The following is a 24,910-nucleotide window of genomic DNA, read 5'->3' on the forward strand; positions in this document are numbered from 1 at the left end:
TCTGTGAATCAAAGCTTGGTCATTTTTCCCCCTGATACACTGGTGTTGAAGGGCATGCTATTTATTATACTATTTTTTTTTTTTAATTTTCAATATTAGGTCAGACTGACCTAAGACATCAAAAATTGAATTTTCAATATCGCCCGTAGGCCTATCTATTATAGAGAATATCAGATCTCTAATTTATCTTGCTCTAGAATATTCTATCAACCCATTCCATTATAAGTGTTTGGATGAGTTTCTCCACCCCCTGAAACTCATTGGCTTTTCCCAAGCCTTTATGGGAACCCTCCAATTCATTATTGTAAACCACTCCACTGTCTTGATCAGCGTCAGTGTCAGTGCAGTCCCATCACAGTGGAATTCCAGTGCAGTACATCATGGTAAGTAGAGATTAGGAGGGCGCTATTTGATTTGAACCTTTTAAAGTCACTGCTTTTGTCTTTTTGATTTGAAGTATGCTGGAAACTCTAAGAATGCATTGATGGTCCTTGTAAAAAAAAGAAAGTCCATGTGTTATTGTCATTAACCTCAACAAAATATTAAGCAACAGGAACTAATGTAAAAGTTGGTTAAACAAATATGTCTTGGATAAATGTAAATATATGTCTTGGATAAATGTTTATGTTATTTACAATGTATGTGTTGATAGCTTGGCTAGGTCAGCAGCATATGTTTTTTTATTTTAATAATGCATATAATTTAGCATATTTAATACATAAATATTTGTATTTTTTATTTATGTTTTTAATAAGTCAGACTGTCTGTTTGACTTGCAGGTCAGAATCAGCAACATGTTGGGAATTGTCTCTTTATGCTTTTTGCTGGGGTCAGAGTTCTGCATAGCAGGTACAAGTTTAATTGTTAATATATGGATATGTAGTAAAAGTTAAATAGCAGTGACGTTGTTTTTTGTGTCATATGAAATTGTAATGGTGTAATGGCATCACACAGCACAATTATTTCTTGAATTCCATCTTAAAATCGCCTCTCTTTTTCGAAGGAACACACTATAGTGGCATTAGTTACTTTTACGGCATCTTGTGTAATTCCAGAAAAAGCAGCTATTATGAAATCCGTGCCAACTCGCCTTGTCCTCGCCGCATGAAGTTATTGAATTTCACAGGCCTGTCATATGATAAATGGCTGAAGAGTCAGCTGGGCACATCATCAAAGATAGTGACCACATCCTGCTTGGCACACTTCAAACCCCATTCTGACAGAGAGGAAGCTAGCCAGCTGAAATCGTCTCAAAAACGGTTATAAATCAATGCAAAGCCTTGAACAAGTAGAACAGTGTTTAAGACATGCCAAGCTATGACAGCACGTCGAGGACCCTCTGTGTCTGTCATAAATTCAATAAGGAGGAGCTGATGAGTGTCAACATCACTCTATGGTGTTGATGGAGCCCTGAGGGCTTTGCTTAACTTTAGCTTCAGATACTCTTTAACTGCCCCGACCAGGACTTTGTGATCGAGTGACAAAAACATCAACTCCAATTAGTCACAGTTCAGCCCTGCAATAAGATTGTTGTCTCGCACTTTTGAGAAAGGAGAAAAACAGCCAAACGTTGCGGGTTCCGGAAACCCGGAAGCTTCCTAAGAGGGCATCAAACGCAGCCGTGCCATTCACTCATCATTATCTCCCTGAGATTCGCAGACCGAGCTAGGATGTGATTTTTTCTTTTTTTTTTTTTTTTGCTAAAGATGGCTGCCGAACAAAAGGTTCTCTGATGACTCTGGCTAATTTAAGATGGAGCTATTTGTGACACAAATGCAGCAGGAAATCAAGACTCTCAGCCAGAGAACTGATTTGGCAGATCAATAGAGGAGCCACTGAAATTCTGGCCATGTCTCTATGTCAACTTGAGGTCACTTTTGAACAAACACACTCTTTGAATAGATCTAAGATTTTCAAATGTGTTGACTCAGTAGGACGTTGTTTTGTTTATGGACTTCAATCTCTTCAAATTCCATTTAACTTTTTGTTTTAGCTGACATTCTTATTTACGTGATAGACAGAGTCCTGTGATGAGATTTTATAGCTACCGTTCAAAATGTTGGGGTCAGTAAGATTTGCTTTGAGAGAAATTAATACTTTTATTCAGCAAAGACACTTTATAGATTTCTGAAACAAATGCAGTTCTTCTAAACTTTCTATTCACCATGTATCATGGTTTGTACAAAAATGTGTAATTTGTACAATATTCAACATTGATAATAATAAAAAATGTCTACCAAATCAGCATATTATAATGATTCTAAAGGATCATGTGACACTGAAGACTGGGGTAATGATGCTGAAAATACAGCTTTGCCATTACAGGAATTACATTTTAAAATATATTAAAATAAAAAACAGTAATTTTAAATGTAATATTTCACAGTATTACTGTTTTGATAGCATATGCCTTTCAATAACATAAAAAAAAAATCATACAGACCCCAAACTTTAAACAGCAGTATATTTGAATTAATAATAAATTAATTATATTGTTTATATATATATATTTTTTTTTCATTTCAGCAAAGCAAGAACTGATAGTTACCACCATAAAGGTAACTACTAAATAAAAAACTATGAAATGTGATGTTTGTATCTTAATATCATTGCATACACTTTAAAAAATAATCTTGTAAAAAAAAAAAAACGGTAAACTACTGGCAGCTGTGGTTGCCAGCATCATACTGTAAAAATACAGTGTGTTACTGTTTTTGAAATGAACAGCCAAATACTGTATTGTACTGTATATACAGCTATATGCTCTAACACAAAAACAGTATAATCGTATAGTTACGGTATGATGCTGGCAACCACAGCTGCCAGTAGTTTACCGTTTTTTACAGGGTTATTTTTTACAGTTAAACAATAATAATATTGTACTAACAACTTAAATCTTTCATTTTCAGCAAGACCCCTACACAATGAGCAAGGGCTCGCAGTTAGAAGGCTACTGTATGGATCTGTTCACTGAGCTGGCTAAGAAACTGGGTTTGAAATACAAAGTTCACCTGGTGAAGGATGGATCGTATGGCCGGCAGGACGAAAGTGGAAACTGGAACGGAATGATTGGGGAGGTTGTTAGAGGGGTATGTAATGCATTTTACAGAAAAATACACAATAGTACATATTATACACTACATATAAATCTAAAATAAGCATGGTAATTAAATCATCCATGACATTAATCCTGCCCAAGTAGTGTGAAACCTTCCTCGTATTTTGTTCTCAGGAAGCTGATCTCGCCGTGGCTCCCCTCACTCTCACTGCTGCCCGTGAGAAGGCTGTGGGAATGACAAAACCTTACATGCAGACCGGAATCAGTATCCTCCTCCGCAAAGATATCGTTTCTGAGGAGGCCGGCTTTTTTGCCTTCCTCTCCCCCTTCTCTGGGGAGACCTGGTTCGGCATCCTGATTGCATACTTTGTGACTGCAGTCTGCATCTGCATTGTGGGAAGGTCAGAGAAATGAGCAGAACACGCATTGAACACTTACTCATTTACTAAAAACAAATCGTTTAACAATACAATCAGTAAAACTGCTGCTCTGTTTTTCAGAACAAGGATAGTTTCTGAATTTTTTCTTGAACTGTTGTTGATTTCTGCATTTGTCTCTTTATATGAAGGTTGAGTCCATGTGAATGGAGTGAGCCTGAGACAGAGCCGAATCGCTTCACACTTCTCCACAGTTTATGGTATGCTGTAGGAGCCCTAACCCTGCAAGGTAATCCATCCCAATGCAGAATACAGGAGATCTTCTATTGAATATTCTAAAATATATTTTAGAATATTCAATATCCTTTTCTCTTTGGCCATTTTAAACGGGTTCACTTTTATTTCCCTTCACCTATGGCCAAATTTGTGGATTTTTCACCTAAATTAGTTCCGATCACATTCAGACCAAACCTCTCAATTATAACGTATTGGATTTTTCGTGTTGTTCTGCAGAACCTTATGCATAATAAGGTTATTAATTTTATGCATAATAATACAAATCTTCCATGGAAGATTTTTTGATAATAACGGTTTATTTATATTTTTAGTGGTCGGATGCGGTGGGGAATTTCATATTTATGTCATGTCCATCAGTGTTATTTTACTATTATTTATATACTAATTTGTATTCATATTTTTAAAAACATTGTAATGAAGTTTTCATTTTCATTGTATTTACTTTAGTAATTGTTTGTTCTTTTTATCTATTTATTTATTTATTAATATTACTACTTAGGTTTAATTTATTAGATTTTTATATATTTGTCATTTTAGTGTTTAAACAAACTTTCTATCAGACCTTTTTTAATTTAAATGACTATTTAGATTAGAGTAATCAATTTATTTTTGTTTTTAGTCCAGTTTTATTCATTTTCAGGTGGTAATTTTAGTGCTTCAACTTAAACAAATTTCCGTAACTTTTATTTCAGGAGTGCACCTTTAACAAAATTGCTGTCTATGAAGCAAAAAAATGTCAAATGCTGTAAAATGCCGTGCCCTTAATGAGTATACAAAGATTTACCTGCACCTCCTGTCAAAAGAAATGAACAATAATACCCTTCTATCCTTTCAACCGACTGTCTTTAAAAACAGAATATGGAAGGATAACATTTTTTCCTCTAATTTGTTCTGCTTTCTGCAGGTGCAGGCCCTCACCCTAAAGCCGTGTCAGGAAGGGTAATCAGTTGTACCTGGTGGTTGTTTGCCGTCGTACTCCTGGCCTGTTATTTTTCCAGTCTTAATTCCTCTCAGGCGTCTGACTCTGCCCCGCTCATGATTAAAGGGTTTGAGGACTTGGCTAATCAGGAAGTAATAGAATATGGAACGCTTGCCGGCTCCTCCACCCTCGCCTTCTTTAAGGTCTGATCACATAAATCATATCTGCACATTTTCCTGATTACGGTAGTGAAACTCATTCCTGCCAGATGTTACAGAAAGATTTCTTTACATGTTAACATTTTTTTTTTGCACAGAACTCCAATAACCCATCTTACCGTCGCATCTATGAGCACATGGAGCGGAGGAAGAGTTTCGTGACCTCTATGGATGAGGGTGTCCAGAGAGCAAAGGAAGGAAATTACGCTTTCATTGGAGAATCGGTGTCCCTGGACTTGGCTGTGGCACGGCATTGTGAACTGGTCCGTGCACATGAGGTCATCGGGATGAGAGGTTACAGCATTGTAACTCCTCTTGGTGAGACAAACATATTTCTTCTGTGGCCCATGTTGTTCTAAAGGTTCCTGATTTTGTTTTGGAGGTCCTACAACAGGGTTACAAACATCCAAAGTCAAAAAACACATTTAGTTTCTAATAATAAAAAATCAGTATCTTCTTTTTTCTAACAATGTCTGAAACGGTTCAATCAAAGATTTGGTCTCTCTAAACAAACTTTCTGAGAGACTACTCTGCTCTGATTGGTTAGATGCTGCAGTCTGTTGTGATTGGTCTACCCTTTGCACTGTGCATGTCGGAAATGAAACGCTCATTACCATATCTGAATTTCAGCTCCAGAGGCTTCCTCAGCACTTGTTTACGCAGTGATATGAACAGTAACAATGGTTTTTCCTTACAGTTTTTCGCATACAGACGACAACATTGACAGAATGATCTCTGCGAATCTCCACACATATCCGCAAATCATTAAGAACGCTGTGTTATGTCACTTTGTGTGAAAACTATGCACCTACAAGTAATATGTATGACCTTTTTCACAAATTCGTGCTTTTATTGTTTACATGGAGACAATAACGGTTTTGTTTTCAAAAACTTGCACTTTGAAAACAGCTTTCAAAGGTTTGCGTTTTCAGTCCCTAAAAATTTTTAGTCGAAAATGGTTTCATGTAAACTTTGCAGACCTTTTACATTCACAAATAGATTTATGACACTACATGAAAAGTAATATTCGAAAAAGCAGAATAGAGGCACTTTAACATACATTAAAGTTGACCCGAGATATTTTTTCTGATGTATTATTTGTTTAAAGTGAGGCAAAGGACATTGATGTTTCTTGCTGCAGTTCAATCAGTCTTTTTTCTTGGAACAGGCTCTCCTTTGCTGAAGAACCTGAGCGTGGCCATCCTGCAGCTGAGCGAGGCTGGGGAGCTGGAGTACCTGCGCACTAAGTGGTGGGCCAGCAGCTGTATACCGGATAGTGCCAAAGCCTCGTCTCTGAGGGCTCATAGCATGAAGGGCATCTTCCTGGTTCTGGCTATAGGTCTTGGGATTGGAGTGCTGCTCTCCTTGTTTGAACTCACCTCAAAGTCTCGCAGCACTGCAGGGGAGCAGAAGGCAAGTATTGCCAATCACACACACAACAGAATTTCCATTGGCTCTAAACTTCAGCACAGACTTCAACTGAACAGTAGCACATTTTGATGAGTGTTTTTGATCATTATAAAAGTTTTGGTGAAAACCTGTTCTCAACCATACAGAAATCCTGCTGCACAGTTTTGACTCAGGAGCTGAGCCAGCGTTTGAGAATGACCAACACAAAGGGAGACCAGGAAACCTCAGACAAGAACAAGGCATAAAAGGTTAAACAACAGTGATGTAATATGTAAGTCTTACATAGCAGAATGACTTAACTGTTCATACTGTAGGTCTGTACATTATCTGATGTTGGGACTATTTCTCAATATATTTGATACATTTTAACAGATACATAATTATATTAATACATCATTTCCTAAAACGTTTGTTTGTTCAGTGAAGATGGTGCAGTGAGGCACCTTCTTTTCACCTGAATATTGCAGCAAAATCTCATGTAGCTCTTTGTATTTTACATAATTATCATGCATTCCAACTTGAAACCATAATTTAGACCATAATTATGAGTCTAAAATGTTAATGTAAAATCTATTTTGCTAATGAATGACAAGGATTGGAGACATCTGAAAATGTCTATAAAAAAGTAAAATATTTTATAGAAGTAAAAATGGCAAGTAACATATTACAGTAGTTTTGTAATTCGAACATGGGGAAAATACATAAAATTGCATACAAAAAAACACCTCTTACTGTCACAAAAGAGGTATTCATTCTGGCACCATGTATATTAATGAATTAATAAACTTGGACTTACACTAAAGTGTGATTGCATTATTTAAGAGAAAATCAGAACCATATGTTTAGTTTTAAACACAGTCTTTAAATTCATAATATCTAAATCAAAATGGCAGCTTCCAGATGCAAAAGACAGAATGTAACATTCCAGGCTACTTTTGGAAAAAAATATGAACACATGAATTATGAGCCCAGATGACATGAGCAGATGATGGCAAAATAATACAAAATACAAATGTATTTGCTGATATGTTTGCTTTACTTCCTGTAGCATCTGTCCATATCCGTCACAGTAGCTGCAGTGTGGCATTTTCTTTTCTTTTCTTTTCGGTTGTGTTTCTTTTTAGGTTTCACATGCATGGCTTTTCTACAATGTTGAGGAATCTAAAAATGTATAAATAAATACAAAAACAGTCAAAATCTCTACTTAGGTAAAATGTAGCGCGACTTTTGATAGACATTTTAACCAGCATGAAAAAAAGTATTCATTTAAAACAATTTATAATTTAGGAAAGAGCCTTTGGCACATACCTCTGAAAAACAGTGGTGAATGGCAGTGAATCTCACGCATTTTCTGCTCAAACAGAGCATTCATTTCCCTTTGCAGTGTGCCCATTGTCTGCTGCTGGTTGTCAGGGAAACGGGATGGCAGAGAACTCAGGTCAAGGCTGTCCAAACTACTTAGGCTGCTTGATTCACTTTCAGCAAGGTTGTGATTATTAGGAGCAGAGTTTTTTGGTGCAGAGTAACTACACTGTGGGAGAGGGTATTGGTTGAGGAATTCTTTCCTAATGAGACCGGTCGTGTTTGGCGGAGAGGACGGACGGCGTCTTGGGACGCTTTGTGATCTGAATCCTTTAAATGGTGAATCTTTGGAAGATGGTGTGTCTTGGTCATTCCTACGTCTGCACAGTGCAGGTGTTGCGGGGATTGACATTGGTTGCCACAGGGGGTTAAGCCTGCCGTCTATAGAGGCTCCGAATTTATTCTTGAGCACCGGATTTCTGATGTTTAATGTTCCACTGGTAGGATCTAGTACTCCATCAGGTATTGGATGGAAATTCAAGGGTTCCCACTTTTGTGTAGGTTCTGACTGAATTTTTAGATGGCTCTCTTGAAGTGCATACAGCTCAGGTTCCTGCACTGAGTCCTCAATAACAGATGTAGCACCTGAGATCTGCTTCAACAAGAGTTGCTCATTCTGTGTAGAAGCAGCATCCTTCTTCTTAGGAACATGTAAGTCTGTAGACTCGCACTGCTGTTTAGATGTTGAAGGTAATTCATTTAGTTTTGAAACAGTCAACTCCTTGTTATCCTCAAGGTGTGATTGGACCACAGAAATCGGATCATCTAATTCTGAATCAAATGCCAAGTTGTTATAGTCCATAGCTACTCCTGCTCCACCAGAGCATGTGATAGAGGACAGGCGGCGCCGTGCCTCATGAGATCCTTCTGGCTCCTGAAAACAGACCTTGTGTGCTCGTCTCAGGGGTTCACTTTGAGCTCCTCTGAGCAACGATGCAGTCTGCGAGGTGCTCCTGCTGTCCTTCGAGCTCACGTCATCACTGTAACGTCGGTTTAGAAAGTCCTCTTTGCCGTAGCAGTCGGCTAAACCCGTCACGACTTTTGTTTTGTTCTTCTCAGCTCCACCTTTACGCAGGAAGTTTGCACCGAATGACTTCCTTGAGCCGTCTTCAGAGGTCTGCATAAGGTTTTTCTGGATTAGCTGCTTTACTGCGTTGCTCGATTTGACCTGGTTATGAATACATCAGAAAAATGGCAATTAATAAAAGGCAGAATTACTACAACAGCTACATTTATGTACAAGAGAAACCTAATGAAAAGTTACCTTTCCTGTGATGTCATTAATGCTAACATGCACAAAGATAGATGCTTCTTCCATACCTTCTAAATAGACATGCCGATATCCTGTGGGACAAGGAAATAATATAAGTGTGACTGAATTATTGATGAAAATGGAAATGTGTACATCTGTGCAATAAAGTCATCTATTGGCATGCATTTTACCTGGCATCATGCTTTTAAATGCTATGGTTCTCTGTCCAATGAAGTCTCGTCCAATCGGATCATGATCCCAAACCATAAAGCGCACCAAGGCAATCTGAGGCATGTGCAGCGTAAACACTAGCGTTTCCTCCCACATGGGGTTAAAACCTGTTAGTATGACATTAAAATATGAGAAATGCGCATATATTGAAAACAAAACTCAGCTGATAATTTGGTAATTCTTTTTAATTGCGACTAATGGTTAATTTTTCAATTAACTGAAAAATGGTTTGCAGTTCAGTCAGAGAGTTAGTTGAATCATTTTTTTGAGATTGCATCTCATTTGAACTCAAGACTTGTGAATCTTTTTGACTGACTGCTTCTTTTTGATTGGAATGGTTCTTAAGAGTCATTTGTTTGAGAACTGACATCACATGGAAAATATTTTTTTTTAACTTGACACAGTGCTTTAAAAGTCTGTCTAGCATTTGTTTACATAAAAAAAGTAGTGGAACTCAAAAACGTGTCCCGTTTCCATCAGTAGCAGTCGCTACAAACACATATGAATCAACCACTAACCTTATAATGCCATTATATTTGAATTACCAATACTGCCAAGTTCGGTTTGCACGATCCAGATTTGTACTTACCATTGTCGTCCACTACTCTTGTCTGCTGTTTATTGCAATCTGTAGGCAATCCAATTATCTCCACTTCCACAAAGGGATCTATGATCTGGACAATAAAGCAGTGAAACCCAGATCGCATGTTACACATTATTACGTACTTTCATTTTTAAGTATGAGTGAACTCACCTCTCCTCTGTCCCCTAGCATGGAGTCTTTTGGCTTCGGTAGCTGCTGGCCACTAATAATCTTGAGCACTAGCTGAGATTTCCTGTGTCCTGGCAAAGGGTCTTCCAGTGTAGGATTAAAGGCACCTGAAGACAATCATTATGTGTGGTGAAGATTGCCTTTCAAAGAGAATAATAAATATAATGCATCAAACAAATGGTTCTTTTTTTTTACCTGTACTCTAGAGACACCATCTTACCTTTACACATGCATTTTGGCTTCAGCACATATCCGCAGTTTCCATTTGCTGCAAATTTCGCCCTGTTCAGCTGTAGCATACGGCCTTCTGTTTGATAGTTGAGAGCGACTGGAAAGATGAAACAACATTTCAAACAAATGCACTGTGCAACTGGGGAAAAAAAGAGCCATTTTCCAGCAGTGATCCATTGCTGTTCAAATAAAAGTCTTCGCTGTTTTATCATTAATGAAAAAACAAAAGGCTTTGATAATAACTAGAAAGGAAATAATTAATAATAAATTAAAAAGGAAAAAAAGCTAAATCAAACCTAAATGACATCCTGCGTTCCAAAAAGTCTGAGGATTGAAGTTGCTCGAATCAACACGGTAGTTGGAGGGGTAGACTCTTATGAGTTGTCGCTGATTGAAGCGAACCAACTGGGCAGGTTTTAAATGCAGAATCTGGTTAGTTATGCTCTCGTTTAAGGAGGAGACTTGCCAGCTGCACATGTATGCTGCAACACCAATACAGTTTATTTAGACATAAACATCAAGCATGCATTTACAGTTTGTGCTCAAAGAGGTTGCAACTGTCTTACCTTGAGTTTCTATATCATGAACACGCACTGACTTGGTGTATTTAACGAGATCAGAGAGGGCACGAGAAAGTCTCATTGTTTTTCTTCGTCTGCAAAAATGTCCATAAAACATGGACTATCATTAGACTAAACAGATTTAGATACACACTGTAAAAAATGTTTGTAAGATGCAATAAATACAATAAAAATTTGACAATTGATTAAGTTACCTCACTATTACATGAGATTTAACGTTTACTGTACAATAATGTAAATGGATATATATATATATATATATATATATTAGGGCTGTCAAACGATTAATCGTGATTAATCGCATCAAAAATAAAAGTTTGTGTTTACATAATATATGTGGGTGCACTGTGTATAATTATTTTGTATATATATAAATAGACACATGAATGTATATTTAAGAAAAAAATATGATTTATATATAAAATATTTATATGTATATATACTATAAATTATTCATAAATCTATATACAGTATATACATGAAAATATTTCTTAAATATATTCAAGCATGTGTGTGTATTTATATATATAAAATAATTATACACAGTGCATCCACATATATTATGTAAACACAAACTTTTATTTTGGATGTAATTAATCGCGATTAATCGTTAGACAGCCCTAATATATATAAAATGTTGTAATAAAATATTTAAATATAAAAATATTATTTAAATATTTTTTGAAATTAAAAAAAATAAAACAGTAAAAAGTTTTCATACATGATGCATCACATTTGATTTATTTAATTTAAATACAATTTTTTCTCTCTTATTTTAATGATCAGTTATGTACATTGGGGCCTGCAGTCATATTTTATACTGTTTAAATAAAAATGTATTGCATAGTTAAAAATACAGTCATGAATATGCACCAAAAATGCCATCCTGTAAATTCAAAATAAAATAAAACATCCAGTTTTTTTTTTTTTTTTTTTTTACAGTACACAGAGAATTCAACAACAAACTATCTCCTGAAATACTCACTTGCCATAGTTGATGGACTGTTTATCATTACTGCTTGGGATTTCCTGCTCAGTATCAGAGTCACTCATGTTGGGCTTCTTTTTTAATTTCACACGTTTTTTCTTCTAAAACACAAATTGTGTAACATCGTAACACTAGACCGTATAATGCTGCTTTCGTGATATTTTCCCCTATTTTACTGGAAATATGACAAGCGGAAAGTGTTTGCCGACCTTGCGCCTGAAGCTGCCCATGAACGACCTCCGTGAGCGTTTCTTCGATTCATCACCCGTCTCTGGTGTTCCTTCAGTACTCTGTAACCCAGAACACAGCAATTTTTAGTCAGACACTCCAGAAGGGGAATAACCCAATTATTCTAATGTAGACAAAAGCAAAAAGCATCTCACATCTCCATTAAGTTGCTCCTCTTCCTCCTCTTCCTCTTCACCGCTGTCTTCATCAGACACATCCCCTTCCTCTGCATCGGCATCAATGTTTGCTGGCAGCTTCTTTCCCTGGAAAGCACCTTAATGCTCATTTTCCCCCATGATTCAGTCACAGAAATATATTCTACTTCAAACTTTATGCAATGTTTTCAATGAGTGTAAAATATTTCCTCACCTTGACAAGTACTTTCCCTTTCAAAACCTCTGGAGATGGCAGGCGCCTGGACTCATTGGTATTTATATTTGACAGGTCCAGCTTGTCCTGTAGCACTTCCATGAGGTATTGAGCCATTTTCTTCTGCTGAGGCACAGTACAGTGGTTCTCTATAGAAAGGATCACTGGGTATCTGGCAGTGGAAGAATTAGTTTTATATATTATGATATGGAACAATATGATGTATATGGAAACAGTTATTATAATATACGGAGTGTGTAGCTTTCATTTCTTAAAGAATTATTTTAACACATGAAAATGGTACCAGATATGCTGGAGTAGACTTTACAGCGTGCTTGACTCTTGCATTGTTAATACAAAATCTTGACCAAAAATGTATGCACCTCTTGATGGAATGTTGTTATTTTATTTCCATCAAGAGGTGCATATATTTTCTGGTCAAGACCTTGCATTGACAATGCAAGAGCTGATCTCGCTGTAAAGTCTACTAATTTAAGGTCTAGACGAGTCAGGTGTGAAACTGATTGTTCATGCTCCCTCCCAACCATTCTTTCAAAATTTGAGCATGATAAATCGTGACATTGTCATCCTGGAATATGGCCATGATGTGTCTTCCTACATGTTTTTTTTTTTAAGAAATGAAAAGCTATACACTTCATCAATTAGGGTTAGAAAACTGTTGCTAGACATATAGCATGGTATAAGCATAATATTCACTGCCAAAATGATCCAATCACTGACTCTACAGCATTTACCTATTTACAGTTGTGGTCAGAATTATTGGCACCCCTGGTAAATATGATCAAAACTGGCTGAAAAAATAGATCTGCATTGTTTATCCTTTTGATTTTTCATTAAAAAATGGCAAAAATCAAACCTTTCATTGCAGTAAACAAATTGAAAGTTTGGTCACATTATGAAATAAATGTTATCTCCCAAACACATTGGTCACAATTATTGGCACCCCTAGAATGTTTAATGAGTAAAATATGTCTGAAGTGTATTTCCATTAATATTAAATATTTTAGCACACCAGCGTGACTACGAACAGGAAATTGTCTAGCTATGGCTTCTTGTTTCAGCGGAGTATAAATATGAGGAAACACAAAGGCCAAATTCCCTTAATCATCCATCACAATGAGTAAAACCAAAGAATATAGTTCGTCTGGTGTGCAGCAAAAGATAGTTTAGCTTCACAAAATAGAAAGTCGCTTTAAGAAAATAGCTAAAGCAATTCCCATTTCTAGCATCAGGGCAATCAACTAAACAGGGCAATGTTCCAATCAACTAAAGATGTTGCGAATCTTGCTGGAAGAGGACGTGTCTATGTCATAATGTGTGGTGAGGGGGAAAGTTTGAGTGGCCAAAGACTCTCCAAGGATCACAGATGGTGAATTTCAGAGATTAGTTGATTCTTGGGGTCAGAAAGACTAAGAAAAAAAGCAAAGAAAAAAAAAACACCACGTTGTTTTGGAAGGTTTCAAGAAAAATCCCTGTCGCTCATCCAAAAACAAACACATGTGTATGTGGTGCAAACAGGGATCTTTAATGTTGTGGGCTTCTTTTTTTTGCTGGAGGTCCTGGACATCCTGTTCAGATACATGGTACTATGGATTCTTGTAAATAAAAGATTAAAAAAAAAAAAATCAAAACCTGACTGACTCTGCTAGAAATCTTATAATGGCCCATGGTTGGATCTTCATTCAGGACAATGATTCAAAACAAACATCAAAGTCACAAACATTTGTCACTGAGCACAAAATGAAGCTTCTGCCATGACCATGCGACCATTGGCTGAACTGGAGAAGAAGAACCAGCATGGATCTATGAATCTGAAGGATCTGGAGAGATTCTGTATGGAGGAATGGTCTCTGATCTCTTGTCAGGTGTTCTCCAAACCCATTAGCATTATAGGAGAAAACTCAGAGGGAGTTTGTAAAAAGTATTTAACAAAAGGGTACCAATAATTATGGCCAACGTGTGTTGGAGAAAATCATTTATTTCAAGAAATAATGAAAGATCAAAAGGATAAACAATGGAGATTTATTTTTTCCAGCCATCTTTGATCAGATTTACCAGGTTTGGCAAAAATTCTGACCACAACGGTAAATCCAATCAGCATTTTTTTTTTTTTTTGGCCAGGCAGTGTAAATTACTTACTGAGTTTTGGCAAATGCATATTTGTTGATTGTCTCAACAACATCTTTAAAGAGGATTTTTGAGGTAAGCGTGTAACCATGATGCACAATAGGTTCCCCATCAGGACCATCCCAGCAGTCAACTAGAGAGACAAAGAGAGTTGAAATATAACATGTTTTGTTTAAAATCATCACAATAAAATCAAAATGGTCAACTGGAATATTGCAGTGCTTATTAAAACGATTTATCTGTGCACATCAACGTTTCAACGATCCAATCAATTCACGTTGAACAAAATCAGGTCCCGTCTACATTTTTCCTTTTCGAGAAGTAGGTTTACTCAGATATACGTCATAATAGAGAAGAAAAGATTTTCAAGCCAAGTTTAATGATAGTAAAAACCTTATTAAAATGTGTTACTTGGAAAAATGAGTATTTCTACCTTCCACACAGCGACAGCCCGTCTGAAGCACATAAGCATACATGTCAACCCGAGACTGAGACAGCAGCTGATCGCCAGTCAGGTAGGTGTTGTGAGAAGATGCGATGAAGTAGTTTGTCAGTGGCTGTGTCATGTCCTGATTTACTTGATAGTGTTCTGGGTTGAAGATGTCTCCTGCAGGACTACGCATGTAGTTTGTGAAACCTTAGAAAGCAAGAAAAATAGTAAAGGTCCAATGTTATAATTACCATAAACAAATGAACACATGAAGTGTCTCTCACCATCAATACCCAGCAGCATATGTGTTTGGCTTTCAGAACATGGCTCAAACTGGTTAATGATCATCTTGCAGTAGTCTTTAGTCACATTTACCATCTAGAAACAAAAGAAAAGAAAAATGCTTCAAAAATGGAGCAATTCCAAGAGGGTCATCATAGCATTGGTGCTCGGGCCCTAATTACAAATGTGACAGACAGTTCATGGTCATCAAAAGAGTTTTATATTTAATGAATACATGACGATACGCGAAATGAATCACACCAGCCTTTTGCTCATTTTCCAAGAAGCGCTGGAGGTCGTTCACGTCCATGTGCTCTTTGTGGTTACTGTAGGTGAACATTAGTAAGTAAAGATCTCTGCGTGTCGAGATCAGCTTGTAAAAGGTACAGAATTCCTCAAACGTCAATGATCCCTGGTCATCGTCAGTGTCAGCCTCCTGCGAATGCAGAGTTTTCTTTCAAATGAGATACTTAGAAACATCATTTCACACATATTTCGGGGAAAAAAAGAAAGAAGGTGAAACAATCACTTTTTTCTCAGGTTTTTAGTTAGTGATTCCTCTGTTACCTAATATATTTTTTTTGTACTTTCAGTGAAAGTAGTGTTATGGTATTGGTTGCATTATAAATATATATATGTCCCCATTAAGGATTAGAGGCACTAGAGTTAAGACCTTTTTCAGACAACACCATCTGTTCAAGATGAACCATATGTTACATACTCAGAGCGTACTCATCGGCATCTTTGCTAATGGCACTGTGGAGGTGTTCTAAACCAATATATCCTGGCACAGGACATCAGTAATTATATTAGAGAAAAACGATGTAGAAATAGGACATAGTAGAATGAGACTTGTCAAAAATACCAGCTCATTGCTCATTCAAGCTAGCTTGCTTGTTTGCCTACTCAGCGGCAGCTCTGTGGAACTGAATTGACATTTATACAATACTGTTAAAAAGTTAGGGGTTAATAATATTTAAAAAATAAAATAATAATACTTTTATTCAGCGGGGATGGATTCAATTGATCCAAAGTGACAGAAAATATATTTATAGGCTACAAAAGATTTCTTTTTCAAACAATGTTCATTAAATAATCCTAAAAAATTTGATTTTTTGTTAGTTTAGTGATCAAGTCGTAGATATATAAAATGTACCTGGAACATTTCTTTGACTTTCTGCTTTGGAAGGTTCACATTGAGCTTGTGGAGCAGCTGTAGAACCTCTCCAATGCTCAGATTTCCATCTCCGTTTTTGTCAGCTTCTGAAAAGGTCTGTCTCAACCATTTGCAACAGGATGTAAGGAAATATCCACACATCACAATTCACACAAACTGAAACAGGTCACATGGGGGCGCTATGGGTGGATTCAGTCCATCACCTTCCCCCTCAGAGACACAATTAAAAGGATATTGATCTCGAGTCCGTAGCCTTTTTGCCAAACTGTCCTCGTCACTGATGCCTGCCAGGAGGTATTTAAGGCCAGTGATCCAGGTCCGTGCCTCTTCTCCATTCGTGGAAACCAAGTCAAGAGATTCCACATGGTCTCCATGGTAAATACTGAAGCAGCAGTTTGGATCAAAGTTACTGCTGGCAAATCGCCTGAAAACCTCAGTTCTCATCCCCTCACAGACCTCATGGATAGAGTCAATGGTGACTAAATAAACCATGAACAAAGAAAAAAACAGTGCAGTGCTCTGAGCATTTGATCATTTCTATAGTTCAGACTTTTTGACAAAACAATATTTAGAGAAAAAATACCTGTAGGCTGGCTACCTGATCGGAAACAAGTTGTAGCACACATCTGTTTAGCTTGACGCTACATGCTGACAAAACTAATTTTTAGCAAAAAGTGAGGTAGCAAAACAAAGCCATTCAGATAGCATATACCTTCTCACTATTGATTCAGTATATTGTGCATGCTTTTTCAATATAATTTTCCATATCCACAGACTACCTAGATAAACAGTTAATTACAGGTATACTGAATCCCAGAATGCTATGTGCTTGACCTTCCATTTCCAGTTTGACCAGTAATTCCAGAAGTGATTTTTAAACATCTGTTTCTTGACTCATTGTTTGATTGTAACATGTGACATTTTTTTACACACACTAGATTAAACATGCAATGTGAAGAGATCATGTGATAAATGCCGTGTGAGGTCACTACTTGTTACTGTCTACTGTTTCAATAAAAGAAAATAATACATTTTTTTATTATTCTACATTTTTTTTATTATTTATTCAAATTATTTATGCAATATTGAGTTAGCAGTAGTATTTAATTCCTAGCATACCAAGAGTTTACTTTTTAAATATTTCCTCTTTCAAAAGTAGCCTACTGTAGGCTATATAAACTGCAAGCTGCACTTGTCATGCAATTTAATGGGGGTGTTCAAAATAACAAGCACATCCTGACATCATGTACCCCAGCAGCTCAAGCAGTTTTCTATCTGACTCACTTTTTGCTCTCTCATGTTTTCTGGACGGCCTCCAGCGGATGCAGGACTTGTGCTCATCTAGGTAGAAGAGGCGCACCAGAGCCTTGGATTTTCCTCTCAGTTTAATCATTTGAGATCCGGCCTGCATGTTGCACATGCATCTCTCCACTGCAAAAGAGGATTTCAATAATTAATATTTGGCTGCACATATGTGAGGCATGTAAAAAGGCTACAGTTATGTTTTGCATCTGTAAATTATTTTAAATATATTTTGGCACTATTAATTTCTTTAATGTGTGCACCTTTAAGAACATACTTTTAATGTCAGAGTTTAATTCACACTTACAAATAAGTTAGATAGAATAAATGGTATGCATATTTGGTGTGCTGTCCGGGGAGAGGGCTCCGAGCGCGGATATTTGCCCCGAACCCCGAGTAGGCTACTCCCCCCCGTATTGCTGGTTAAGAAGTAGCCAGGTGAGTGTAAGGAGACGATGGGGGTGGAGGGAGGCTGAAAAACCGTCGAGGAACATTGGTGAGTGAAATGAGTGTATATATATATATATATATATATATATATATACTGTATATAGGGGAGAGCGGGGCACAACCTAACGAATTTTGGTTTTGGCTCAATTAATTAAAAAATAATTAGGTTTGATTTTTTTTTTTTTTCACAAGCAACATACAGATCTCTGCTACAAATGACCACTTAAAGTTTTTTTCTAGGACCTACCATTTTTGTACAGTTGTACTGAAAGTGACAGAAGTGCAAATGTTACAAATTACCCCATATGCAGGGTTAAGTAACAGAGAGGTTAGTTGTAACACTTGTGTGTAACACACATAATTCAGTTCAATTTTATTTGTATAGTTTGATATTGTTTGTGCATCTGTATAGGTAGATATCCATACATCCATCCCTCATCCAGTCATCCTTCTATTAGGGATAAATATCATGGACAGAGACATAGAAAAGGGCTGCACAGTTTTGCAATAAATAATAATAAATAAAATCATAAAATATTGTAATTGCAATTGAATTAGATTTGTGTGTGGCAGCTGCATGTACAATTATTATTATTATTAATAATAACAGTAATAATAATACAAATTAGCTTAAAATAATAATTTTAAGGGTTTATTGCATTAAAACAGGCCATATTTTTAATAAATAAACAAGTGATCAAAGCATAGTAAACTAAATTTTAAACATTTTAAATTCCAACATTGTTTGTGAAAGTCCAACAAAGTTAAATGTATAAATAATACTCAAACCTGAAAAGTTGTGTGGCTCCCTGTTTTCATTTGATTATCATTGTAAGGCTTGACGGCTTGTTTGTAACACTGTGTTGCAACTAACCCCGCTGTTTAGCTGGTAAGTCCCGCCCATCCGTAAAACTCCAAGTTAAAAAAGCGTCAATGCAAATTGGTTAGGTTAAAAAAGCGTCAATGCAAATGAATGAAAGAAAATAATTATTTTCTGATCCCATTTGAATTGTGCCATGAATGTGAACATATCTTGTCTGTGACATTTTTTGTATAATTTCTCATGTAACGAGTTTGACAGTATATTGTTCTTTTTTTTATTTATTGGCGTTTGAAGACTATTGTGTGATTCTTTGGCTAGCAGTTGTGGAATAGACATAACGAGAAAAACTACACGTCACATATGTGACGTCGCCGCATAACACATTTTCCCTCCACAAATCACGGTGCGATAATCTAAGGAATTAGATCAAGATGCCTGTGTTTTTTGTACCCAAATGTCACCATTCAAACAATGGTTTGTTTAGCGGGATCCGTGTGCTAGTGGTGGTGACGTATATCAAACACGTCGAAAGCAGCGAAGAGTTGTAGTCCACAAAGTGCTCTCACACAAAGTCTAACAGTGTGAAAATTCTACCTGCTAAATTGTAGCATTCTTTACACTAAAAAATTATATAAAAAATTCACAGACAACATATGTTCACATCCATTGCAAAATTCAAACGGGATTGGAAAATAATTATTTTCTCTCATTCACTTGCATTGACGAATTTTCAACCTAGAGGTCCAGCGGGGCTAGCGGAAGGGCGGACCAGCTCTATGTGTGTATTACATATTTTAAGCCTAGCTAACAGTTGCTAGGAATTGCTGACATGTTTCAAAACGGTGCTATTGTTGAGCCAACAAGACAGTGATTAAGGCAATATAAAGTTAGATTTGGAAACGTATAGGCCTACACCCAACTCAGAAACCGAAAAAAATCTATGATGAAAAAAATGTCTTTCATGGTGTCAAAACACTTTGTCCGGTATCTTCGTGGTCAAAACTTTCCGCAAACTGTCTTCTGGCAACAAGAGAAAAATATCGTAAACACAACCTCCGTAACTACGTAAAAGGTCTGTGTTACAATTAGCCCCGTGTTAGGTTGTGCCCTGCGCTCCCCTAGGTCTCCAACTCAAGCTGATTGGATAGACGACAGCTAGTTGATTACTGATTGTCGACAGCTGGTTGGAATGGTGTGATAATTGGATCAATTATTTGAACGTTCTCCTCCCAAACTTTGTAAATAAAACATCATTTGTTCAAGCAGTTGTACAAGTTCCTTCTCAATCAGATTACACAATTGCGTCACACACGCACAAGTTCGTAAGGCTGTTTACTCGTAATGCTGGCATGCATCATGGAAACAGTAGCCTACTACAATCACAACGAATTCAGAGACAGCATCTTATAAATGTGCTTTAATTGTTTGTATCGTTATGGGGAAGATATCTCTTTATTTCAAGGCATAGCCTACTATAAAAATAGCCTATACCGATACTATTTGAATCATATCATATCATATATTATTCAAATTATTTTTTTCTACTTTCTGTTTATGCCAGAATGACATTCTAATGGACCAGGAGTCACCAAAGGTTACTGTTAATGGTCAACTCAGGGTATGTTTTCAAAATTTGCTTTGGAGGAGCGGATCAAGGACAGAGGATCATGTGACGCAGCTAGTCAGACTAATCTCCGGGGATTGTATGTGTCCATATGCCGTGAGGTGCATTTCTCCTGATGGCAATAATTTAGGACTCTGTCTTGTTTTAAATGCACTTGAAGTACTCAATTAAAAGGTAAATTACATGCAGAATGACTCTGAAACTAAATCAAGTATAAAACTATACACCCAGCAATTATAACTTCATATTTGTAATAAAAATATCAGATTGGTGTCTTAATTCTTACCTATCTGGCCCATTCTCCATTTTGGCGATGCAACAATGCTTCCTCCTATCCAGAAGAACTCCTCAGCCAGACGTGATATCGCAGCTTTCTTCCATAGTTTAGGTGAAGTCATTATAGAAGGAGAGGGTGGTTGGAAAGGTGACGGCGGTCTCCTCCCAGGACTCCCAGGACGCCGGATTTGAGACGGTGAAAACAAGGCTGGAGATGATGGTGCCATTCCTGGAGATGGGTTCATTACTGCTGGACTCTTGTGTAGTCATAACCTAGACCTCTGGTCATGTTCCTCGCCCATCGTATCAGTGCTGTAATTCATAAGGTCAGCTCTCTTCCACCAGCGGCATCTAGCGAGACAGGTGTTACTGAAATGATGAGCCAACAATTCTCAAGGGTAGCAATGTGCATGTGGACAGATGACTTAATTCCAGTTGACACCTCTTCTTGACTGATCCTCTTAGCAATTGACCCTCCCTCTGGTCCATTGATATTGTGTTTTCTTCAGAAATTCCAGTATGAGGGCAATTAGACTGCTATGGTGAACGGGTGCTGTGGAGGCTAGTTTAGGAGGAACTGGGACGGGAAGAAGAGTCACACGTGTCAGCAGTCAGTAAATCTCTAATCCAGGATGAGGAGAAGGCATTGCTCGTACTAGGGGATTTTCTTGCATTGCTTGTCAACTTGAGGAAAAGGATTGGGGATGATATATCAATAGTTGGAATAATGTTATTAAATAATTAAATAAATCTGGGTTCCATTACTACATGTACATCAAACGCATGTCATTTATAAGTTTTCTTGAAAAAAAAAAAGAATTAAAAAATATATTTAATGTCTTATGAACTAACACTTGGTTAACGGTTCTTATACATATTCACACTGTCACAAAACAGGCATATAGATCAACTGAATAGGACTTTTTATTCACAGAATGATAATGGCATCTCAGATCATCACGCAGGTAAATGAATGGCATAAGCAGTTCCATTTGACAATCACACTAAAGATTCTCTATCTTTGCCGGATTGATCCTGGAGTTTTCTGAAGTGAAACAGACAGATGGGTCAATGGCATTTAAAGAACGAAGAAGGTGAGTATAGTCGGATTGGTGGACTCTCATGTAGAGACTGATGAGAGCGGAGAACAGGTGAGTAAAACTGTGTGCATTTATAATGTGATGTCCTAATAGAGCATCACAGTCCCGCCCACAGCCCGAGAGAGCATTGGTGCCGGAAGTAAATTTCCCATTCATTTCTCCCATTGACATTTTGTAAAATCCATATCTAAAGAGTTTTAGAGCATGTCTGAGGATAACCAGCTACGGCTGAACTCATAAGCATACAACATATCATTTCGAGTGAAAAAACGAAGAGAAAATGCGAAAAAAGTAAAGAGTACAAGCCTGTGTACATGTTTTCATTTCCGAGCAAAGAAACCACTCATCCCATAGTTCACCGTGCCTCACTAAAGTCGACTGAAGCCACAGTGAAAAAGCCTTTTGAGTGACTTCCAAATTTGACGACGGCCATGTGAACTTTTTCCTCCAGTGAATTTTTTATAGTGAATGTTCAGGGAAACTCCTTTTCCTCGATTTACTGAAGCTTATATGTAAAACGCATTTGCAGCTGCATGCTAAAACATTGAGCATCTGGCTCGCTCATAGGCTGTGCTGCGGCAACTGCACATCCAATGGCGCGAGGGCGTCTCTGACGTGCGACCAATGTCTAGTCTACCAAGTCTACCATGTATAGTTCCGCTTTTATGGCTTATATCTCAAATGTCAATGGAGAAATTGTATTGAATTCTTACTTCCGGCACCGGCTGTGGGCGGGATTGTGATGCTCTATTGTGATGTGACAGGTGTGGCAGATTAAAACTGATTGTGATTGTGAATGAGTGGGTGAAGCTCGTGCTGAGGGAATGCTGGCTGAATCCGTGACAGGACTCCACCTCCACAGGTTGCTCCAGATGACCGGAAGTGGCGACGAGGATGACCTCTGGGAGCGGTGCAAAAGGCTTCTTTCAGTTGTTGGAAAGCTTCCGTGGCAGCTGGACTCCAGGACAGAGACTTGGGTGGGTTACGGAGTAATGAGCTTATGGGAGAGGCAATTTGGCTGAAGTTGACAATAAATTTATGGTAGAAATTGCCAAACGCCTAAAAATTGTTGTAGTTCTTTGATTTGAAGAGGGTTGTGGCCAGTATTAGACTGATTGTACTGGTCCATCTGAATGCCACATCCATCGATGATGTAACCCAGGAAGTGGACAGTTGTGGGATAAGACTCGCACTTCTCCAACTTCAGGTAGAGTTGAAGGACCTGCGCAGCATGGTGGCGATGTTCAACCAGGTTCCAGGAATAAATAAGGATATCAACGATGTAGATGACGAATCTCTGGTACATGTCCCGGAACACCTCATCCATGAAGCCTTGGAACTCGGAAGGTGAGTTTGCCAGCCCGTACGGTATAACCAGGTACTCATAGTGCCCTGATGGTATGATTAAGGCAGTTTTCCACTCTTCACCCTTCCGTATTTCGATGAGATTGTAGGCTCTGAGCAGGTCCAGCTTGGAGAAGATGCTAGTGCCTCTCAGTTGTTCCAGGGCTGCTGGGACCAGGGGAAAGGATAACGACAATGCTTTGATCATTGAGAGCCCTTTAGTTTATTCACGGCCGCAAGCCTCTGTCTTCTTTGCCACAAAGAAGAAGCTTGATGCAGCAGGTGATGTAGACGGTTGTATGAATCTTGCTTGAGTGCCTCCACAATGTACTTATCCATCGCCTTCTGCTCCGGGATCGACGGATGATAGATTTTACTTTTGGGCAATGTGGCACCGGGTACCAACTTGATAGCGCAGTCCCATGGCTGATGAGGTTGAAGTTTTGTCTGAACACATCCTGGAATGTCTGATATTCCTGGTATACTGCACTTCAGTACTTTCATTCATGGTGGAACCGAGGTTAACTGATATCTTTAGATGCTGAGATGAAGCTTTCTTTAGTAGATGTTGGAGACAATTATTGAAGCAGTACTCACTCCAATTGGTAATTTCTTTATTTGACCAGGACACTTCAGGTGAATGTATCTGTAGCCAGGGGCATCCTAGGATGATGTCTGCAGTTGAGGTTAAGCACCAGAAGCAAGATTTCCTCTATGCAGGATTACAATACCAAGTGTGATTATGGGTGTGCAATGAGTAATTATTCCTCGACCCAGCAGCTTATGCAGAATTGAGTGGATGCTTAGGGTTTGTGAACAGGGGAGTTTCTTGATAAGTGCAAGGGTGCTTGAGAGATTTCCTGGAGATGAAGTTCCGAGTTGATGAGAGCTTGAACTGTAATGGAACATTGAGGGGTAGTCACTGATACTGTCGTGCATTAAGTGGATATTAGCAAGAGAATTTGAACAGCACTCACTGCTGGGTGAACTGGACAGTCAGGGATGAGGTGACCATTAGATCCGCAGTAGAAGCATAAATTATGCCGTGGATGCTAAATTTGGGATACTATTTTTTAGTCTACCTGCATGGAATTAAGGGTGAAGATTGCAGCAGTAATGTTTCTAGCTGGTAAGCTGAGATTCGTTGAGCTACATGAATGAATTGTTGTATCAGATTTTCAAACCCCATATAATCATTATAAATTGCTATCTGAATTCCCAGATCTGGAGAAATACAGTAGGCAGCCTTGCTTCAAGCGACCTTATTCAAATCGCTTGAGTGATATAATATAGGTGATATTGGCTTTGTCAGTTAGAAAACAGGGAAGTTGCATCTCGAATTGCAGTTCACATTGCAACAGGAATCCACTGCAATCCTCCACCGCTCCAGAGAAGAGCACTAATTGGGTCATGGGAATGGCTGATGTGACTGACAAAGAATTGGGGATACGCTCTATGCAGGAACCCTGCTGACGTATGTCAGAAAGAATCTCAACCAGCTTCTTAACTCCTGCTAGTGCGTTCTGCAGGCAAAGTATATAGACCTTATGTAGCCCCGCCCCTTTTCAGCACTGCGCTCAATGTCTTTTGACTTCCGGTCTGTATTTACACAGCGATCTTGCATAGGAATGAATGAACTGCTCGTAAAAAATTTCCCGGTC

At 37.9% G+C, this 24,910-nt stretch overlaps 2 protein-coding genes across 2 annotated transcripts; one reads left to right on the top strand and one right to left on the bottom strand.

Moving 5' to 3' along the window:
• The first annotated feature begins 265 nt into the window (after window positions 1–265).
• On the top strand, window positions 266–7,081 carry grik6 (glutamate receptor, ionotropic, kainate 6). The gene is made up of 10 exons (XM_039673554.2): window positions 266–383; window positions 780–849; window positions 2,527–2,558; window positions 2,910–3,089; window positions 3,233–3,459; window positions 3,627–3,724; window positions 4,637–4,854; window positions 4,968–5,187; window positions 6,038–6,282; window positions 6,426–7,081. Exons 1-10 carry the CDS (start codon window positions 381–383, stop codon window positions 6,522–6,524), a joined length of 1,392 nt encoding a protein of 463 aa, XP_039529488.2. The 5' UTR covers window positions 266–380; the 3' UTR covers window positions 6,525–7,081.
• Window positions 6,899–21,164, bottom strand: plch2b (phospholipase C, eta 2b). The gene is made up of 21 exons (XM_089125303.1): window positions 20,816–21,164; window positions 17,615–17,761; window positions 16,567–16,809; window positions 16,310–16,440; window positions 15,419–15,589; window positions 15,156–15,249; window positions 14,875–15,078; window positions 14,454–14,574; window positions 12,294–12,465; window positions 12,080–12,187; window positions 11,906–11,986; window positions 11,694–11,797; window positions 10,694–10,782; window positions 10,424–10,609; window positions 10,117–10,224; window positions 9,879–10,003; window positions 9,714–9,798; window positions 9,085–9,231; window positions 8,906–8,985; window positions 7,588–8,809; window positions 6,899–7,440 (listed from the first exon to the last, which is right to left on the bottom strand). Exons 1-21 carry the CDS (start codon window positions 21,048–21,050, stop codon window positions 7,424–7,426), a joined length of 3,870 nt encoding a protein of 1,289 aa, XP_088981429.1. The 5' UTR covers window positions 21,051–21,164; the 3' UTR covers window positions 6,899–7,423.
• Between the last annotated feature and the right edge of the window lie 3,746 nt (window positions 21,165–24,910).

This window comes from Pimephales promelas, chromosome 21 (assembly GCF_988280905.1).
Source record: "Pimephales promelas chromosome 21, fPimPro1.hap1.1, whole genome shotgun sequence".
In the NCBI taxonomy this organism is placed as follows: domain Eukaryota; kingdom Metazoa; phylum Chordata; class Actinopteri; order Cypriniformes; family Leuciscidae; genus Pimephales; species Pimephales promelas.

What these genes read in the sequence shown, in the direction of transcription:
- plch2b (XM_089125303.1), bottom strand. Translation starts at nt 21,050, where the DNA reads ATGAACCCATCTCCAGGAATGGCACCATCATCTCCAGCCTTGTTTTCA. An exon ending in GGGCTGTCGCTGTGTGGAAG is followed by an intron (nt 14,575 to 14,874) that starts GTAGAAATACTC and finishes TTGTCTCTCTAG; the next exon opens with TTGACTGCTGGGATGGTCCT. An exon ending in GAACGCAGGATGTCATTTAG is followed by an intron (nt 10,225 to 10,423) that starts GTTTGATTTAGC and finishes TCATCTTTCCAG; the next exon opens with TCGCTCTCAACTATCAAACA.
- grik6 (XM_039673554.2), top strand. An exon ending in CCACCCTCGCCTTCTTTAAG is followed by an intron (nt 4,855 to 4,967) that starts GTCTGATCACAT and finishes TTTTTTGCACAG; the next exon opens with AACTCCAATAACCCATCTTA. An exon ending in GCACTGCAGGGGAGCAGAAG is followed by an intron (nt 6,283 to 6,425) that starts GCAAGTATTGCC and finishes TCAACCATACAG; the next exon opens with AAATCCTGCTGCACAGTTTT.